Source organism: Oratosquilla oratoria, chromosome 27 (genome assembly GCF_046742065.1).
Source record: "Oratosquilla oratoria isolate Oo_2021 chromosome 27, ASM4674206v1, whole genome shotgun sequence".
NCBI classification, from domain to species: domain Eukaryota; kingdom Metazoa; phylum Arthropoda; class Malacostraca; order Stomatopoda; family Squillidae; genus Oratosquilla; species Oratosquilla oratoria.
This window is the reverse complement of record NC_134803.1, coordinates 35,992,415-35,998,726: the sequence shown is the minus strand read 5'-3', so window position 1 is coordinate 35,998,726 and position 6,312 is coordinate 35,992,415. Positions and strand designations below refer to the sequence as shown.

General features: G+C 42.3%; 1 protein-coding gene across 2 annotated transcripts in view; it reads right to left on the bottom strand.

The window, feature by feature from the left end:
* Window positions 1-375: 375 nt before the first annotated feature.
* LOC143039953 (uncharacterized) overlaps window positions 376-6,312 on the bottom strand; it is a 188,065-nt gene continuing 182,128 nt past the window's right edge. For both annotated transcript variants that reach the window (XM_076210426.1, XM_076210425.1), the window contains exon 3: window positions 376-6,312. This exon is cut by the window's right edge and continues 1,762 nt beyond it. In XM_076210426.1, the coding sequence (XP_076066541.1) occupies window positions 5,134-6,312 (1,179 nt within the window). In that variant the 3' untranslated portion in view covers window positions 376-5,133.

Genomic DNA, 6,312 nt, shown 5'->3' with positions numbered 1-6,312 from the left:
ACAAAAAACCATACACACACACACACACAAAGTCAGAGAGAGAGAGAGAGAGAGAGAGAGAGAGAGAGATACAGAGAGAGATACGGAGAGATATACAGAGAGAGAGACAGAGAGACAGAGATACAGAGATACAGAGAGACAGAGATACAGAGAGACAGAGAGAGATAGAGACAGAAAGACAAACACAGAGACAGATACATAGAAAGAGAGAAACAGAGAGAAATACAGAAAGAGAGAGAGAGAGAGAGAGAGAGAGAGAGAGAGAGAGAGAGAGAGAGAGAGAGAGAGAGAGAGAGAGAGAGAGAGAGAGAGACAGAGAGAAACAGAGAGAAACAGAGACAGACAGAGAGACAGATAGAAACAGAGAGACAGATAGAAACAGAGACAGATAGAAACAGAGACAGATAGAAACAGAGACAGAAACAGAGGCAGAAAGACAGAGACATAGAAAGACAGACAGAAAGACAGACAAACAAAGAGACAGAGGTAGAGACAGAGGCAGAGACAAAGAATATACATATTTAAAAAGACACCCTTTTCGACTCGAATAGCCATTCCTAAAAAAAATCTTTCATTTGATGACATTTAATTGTGGCTGAAACAAACACACCCATTTTACATATGAAACAAAAGGTGCCTCTTCTTTCGCCTTCTGGACAGACTTCTCACCAAAGACTTTTGTCGGAGACACTGCGTTGGATACTGGAAACTCGTCCTCAGGAAGGACAGATATCATAACCTCATCAACACATACCAAGCCTTGCATGGGTGTTATAGCACTATGTAAATACCATCTGCCTACCAGCTGTGAGCCGGGACAAAGAAATGGCCCACATAGACGCAGCACTCAGCCAAATTACTCGGGTAAAACTCTGCTCCAGTCATCACGGAAACTCGATGCAAATGCAACAGACATATTCCCGTACTGGCGAGGTTGTATGATTACGTGACTGCAGTTTCGGCTCTTGTATCAGAAACTTTGGAAGAGACTCTTCCAGTTTCTTTGATGTGTGGAACCTTGTATACCAACATTGCTTCTTAGTACGCAAGTTAGTCACTTGATATGCACAGTTTCACTACAGCAGGGGTGTCTGTAAATGTTAAATCCTGGACGATTTGGTTTTAGCTTGATCTGTCTTCAAAATTTGTTTATTTGAAATAGTGATGTTATCTCCCGATGCTGTGGAAATATTTCAAAACCAGCTGACGTGCAAGGGTAAACCGTGTTATTTGCCATATTTGGTAAGCATGCCAAGAGATTGCCGACCCTGCACTAGACACTTCCGTATCGAGTGGTGTTTATTGCTTTTACTATGGTTACCGCCAGGCTATTTAATTAAGCAAAGCCTGGATCTCTTCGTTAGAAAAACGGTTGATTTTTTCATGTGACGCCATTCGTTTATAGACGTCACATAGATTCAAATATGACCACAGACACATATTTAGCTCAAATTGTACATCATCAGTGTATCATTGTATTACTGTTAAACAAATGAACAAATTATTATGGTTATAGTTATTGTTATTATTACTACTATTATTAACAATAATAATAATGATGATATTATTATTTACTATCAGAGCAAACAAGTGATTGTTATTTGCTAGTTTGTCTGTCCAAAATAGATCGAAAATAAATGCAGTCAAATTTTGATGAACTTTTTTGGAGCTGGAGCCTATTGGCCAAGACGATGTGGTCGGTAGATTTGAATGAAGGATATTCATTCCCTTCTTGCTAAACTGCGAAATACTTTTTTTTTTTTTTTGTTCTTCAAATGCTTATAGAACTAATTCTCAGGACTTCATGTAACCATTTCGAAGACCGTTACTGTGTGTATTCTTTTCTGATGGAAAACTGGTTTGGCTGAGGTTTTTATAATGGGACAGGCTGAAGACAGCTTCCCTATTCTTAAAGGTAGTGGCATTGGCATTGGCACGGTTTTTCTGAGGAGTACTTCTCGATGAGGCTGTAATTTTCAGCCAACATAGCCTTGTGGTGACGTCACAAGTCGAATAGGTTAGAATGGATTAGAGCGTCCCTACTTCCCGCGGACGTCGAGATGATATCGCTTCGAGCACTGCCGCCAGCGAGTTGGACCAAGGGCATGATTCATTAAATTTCACGCGACAAAGTCCCCTGTGAAGGGCACCGTCTTGACTTCCTGATAGGGGGAGTTCTGGACGTTAGACCTAATCATTAATCACAACGTGTATCATATCATCACAAAGCAACCTATGCTCGTGTTCTAGGCTACCCCCCGTGTAAGGGGGAAAAAGCCTTTGGTATATGTATGTATGTGTTTTAAGGCTGAAATACACGTGCAGTTTAAACTGACAGTTACAACTGTTCAGTTATAACTGTCAGTTGAAACTGCACGTGTGTGGGTATAAATATGTAGAATACCCACACACGTGCAATTTCAACTGACAGTTATAACTGAACAGTTGTAACTGTCAGTTTAAACTGCACGTGTGTGGCCGGCCTTAGGCTGCGCTTACATCGAACGAGTCTCGGCCGATCCTCCTCAACCGTTATAAGCTCGTTTGAGCAGAAACGACGTCGGTTACAATCTTTCGTTTCTTCAATCTCCAGAAGTCAAATTGCCTTTGCGTCATAAAGTATTGAGAAACTGAATTGAGAGATGAAAGGAGCTAAACCTTCACAAACAGAAAGAACTTTACGATAACAACAGCTGATAATTACAAAGCAAATGCATAAAATTATATGGATCTATTTCTGTAGGAAACTCGTACCATATTTACAGTACGCAACATCAAAATCATACAATTAGTTTTGATACGTTTTTACAGTTGGTCATTCCGAAACATCAATCACGCCTCCGCTAATGCAACCGTAGCACAGCTACTAACAGACTATAAACAACAATGCAGATGTAGTGAGCTGTGTAAACTTGATTGATAACGTAAGTCCCATTCTCGTTACAAGGCCGACAGGAAACGAGCTTGTTAGATTGTTGAAGTGTTCTTAGAAATTTCTAGAATGCTGCAAACTAAGTCTTCTTTTAGCTATTTAAATTCACAGCATTTGGCGAGACTCGGTGTAAACGCGGCCTTACTGTGACCAATTACTAGTCATTCAACAAACCACGAAGATTTTTGGATTTTAATTTCATATGAATAAATTTTTAACTAAACTGGTAGCTATAGACAGTTTCCTTGGGGCTGTGGATATCTTGCAAGACACCAGAACTAGGGCAACAGACCGATTAATTTAATGGCATTGAAAAAGTGTAATTTAAGTTAAAGAAAATCAGCATTCATGACCAAACCTAGCCCAATATAACCTTAACTTAAGCTAGCCTAGCCTAGCCTAGCCTGACTTAGCCTGACCTAACCCGACCCCAACCAGCCCAACCCAGCTCAACCTAACCTAACTCAACTCAACCCAACCTAATCTAACTTCACCTCACCTCACCTAACCTAACCTCACCTAACCTAACCTAACCTCACCTAACTCAACCTTACCTCACCTAACTTAACCTTCCTATTCAAATACAACTCAGCCAATAATCCCTCCTTTCCGAAAAAAAAAGAAAAAATCGGAAATAATTGAGGTATTACAACGTCGAAGAAGGTAAATACGACAAAGGTGAGGAGCTCACGCTGGGAGTCACTTAGCTGCACCCGAACCGGTTACTTTGTCCCTGCCTGCCCGGGCACACTGGTATCCGCTGGACTCGAACATGGGCCCGTGGCGTGGAAAGTAGGGACGATAACAACGAGCCACTGGGCTCATGGAGTGTAATGTACAGTATGTAACTTGATCTCAGTGTAGTATATGTTTTCTATATAATTCGTGTAATTAATTACAAATACTAGCATATGGCGTCACAGCTGTGCTAAAGATTAGATTATCTTCTTCCTCACCCCAGAATATGAGTTCAACCCCGTGGACTGGCATTTGGTTCCCTGACCGAGAGATCCATACTTCCGGCCGATCTCTTTCTGGATGCTACGGGGTTCCTGCAAAAGGAACCCAAAGGCTATAAATAAATTGATTGATCAATTAGTTGATTATATGCATATTATTTGACTCACTCTAAAACGAGTGTTGACATTACAACTGAAAATGTCTTTGTAAAATTTTCTAAGGTAAAGGTGCAGAAATTGCTCCAATTTGTAACAGGAAGTTATCTACACCACCCTCTGAACAGGGTGATGTAACTAAGATGATTAACTTTGGGTAATACCAGGCAACTTTATTCAGTTGTGGTTCGAACTTGGGATAGACTACGGCCCCTCACCTGAATAAAATCGTCCGATGAAGGTTATAACAATACATGAAAAAATTACTTCATTCTACTGAATATGAAGGGGAGGTGTTGATCCTTTCACGTTATTCCACTCTTCATGAATTCTCGACATTCGTGTGGATTTTATTTATTTTTCTCCCAAATTCAACCCCACTTAAAATAAAATAATGATCATAATAACATTCTGATGAAGAGAAACCTTTTGTTTTACTATAAGGTTGACAATCATAATTACCTTATATTTCTTCTACCAGGACAGAGCGATGCGTTTTTTTTTTTTTTGCATTTAGATTTTTCACATTATTATAGAAATGTATAGTTTGTAACAGAAGGCCATGGCACTCCAAAATTCTTGCCATGGCATCCATGGGGGTCTCCATGGGGGCCTCCATGACCCCCCCCCCCATATCGAGAACCACTGTAGCTATGTGCTTAAAGACCAAGGATGCATTATGGGGGAAAGTTCTTGTATGCACCGCATCCAGTAAGACGGGAACTTCGTGCACAAGGAACTTCTTGTCCGCGGCTTCCGTGTACAGAAAGCACTCAGGCACAGTCATGGAAAGAAGTCTTCAACCACCTGATTATCTTCTTCGGGTTCTCGATACGGAAATCAAAATTTGCCGAGAAATATTTAATATATTTCTATATACAAAAAGATTCATCATAATGTAAAGCAAATACTATTTTAAAGAATAGAAGAACAAAAGAATGGAAGAGACTGTAAGAGAGCATAAGGCCTATACTAGGTTATTCTATGTAGAATCAAAAGTTAATTAATAAAACTATGATAAGTAACAGATTGGTTCAAGACTTTTGACCACAACTGTACCTCCTGTACAACTGACACTGCTCCTCCTCATCTGACGCGCGTGTCGACTGCCATGGCATCAATGAGTGCCTTCATGAGTATCGAGTTGAAAGAACTAAGAAACTTCGAAGACTCCGAGGAGCTCTTCGACAAGGGCCCTCCCGCCGGGTCGAAGGCATTTGGCAAGGACCAGGTGGGATCCCTTGGGATAGTGTCTGCAGGACCTTCGGGAGGAGGGAGGTTCTGCCCCAGGGGGCCCTGGTCCCCGAGCTCGGATAAATAAGTCTCTAACGGGGCTGAATTCGGGTTTCTTTGATCCCGATCCTGTGCCGTGAGCTTCGGGAGATGGAGGGTAGAGCCCAGCAGACTGGCGGTGGAGGAAGGTTGGGTGGTAGAGGAAGAAGAGGAAGAAGAGGAAAATGAGGAGGAGGAGGAGGAAGAGGTGGAAAATGGCACGAGAAATCTTTTGCTTCCAGTTGCTCTTTCGGTGGAAGCGAAATTTTCTTTTTCGTGGAAAGGTGGAGATGCTGAGGAAGATGGAGATGGTGGAGGACGGAATGGTGGGGGAGGAATGTTTAGGGAGGGTTGACTATGTCCGATGAGGGAGATCAAACTGTCATTCTGGGTATGGGGGAAGGTTCTGGAAGTCTGGTCCGCCTGTCGATGGTCTGCTATTATTAGCGGCTTTCTGTCTTTTGTCACCTTCTTCTGGGCTCCAAGACCTTCTTCACCAAGAGGACTTTTATTCGTTTTCTTTGTAAACGTATTCTTATCTATTTTATGCATTTGGGCTTCTGGACTCCTGAGGGAGGCTCCTTCGACGACACCCGCGTCAGGAGCCTCTCGTTCCACGTATCCGTCATCCCTAGGGCCACTATCGAAGTTGTTGTTGGTATGAGATGTCTCTTCTCTGACGTTTACTCCGTCTTCTGCGGCACCGCGGGAGAGTCTCCTCCTTCTTCGTTTGGTTGCGTTGGTTCTGAGGTCGTCTTTCTCCTCCCCGTCTCTTTTCCTGATGTCAGAGCCCTGGGCGATGCCCTTCGAGGTATCCTTTGGGGCCTCATCACCCTTCAGGGCTTCTGGTCGGACCTGGGCACTTGGCAGGTATTCATCATTCCTTTCCTCATGTCTACTTTCATCACTGATTTTGTCATCTTCCTCCACTTTCCTCGTTGAAAGCTGAATGTCTTCAAATTTTATTTGCCTTTTCGTTCTGATACTGCCTAG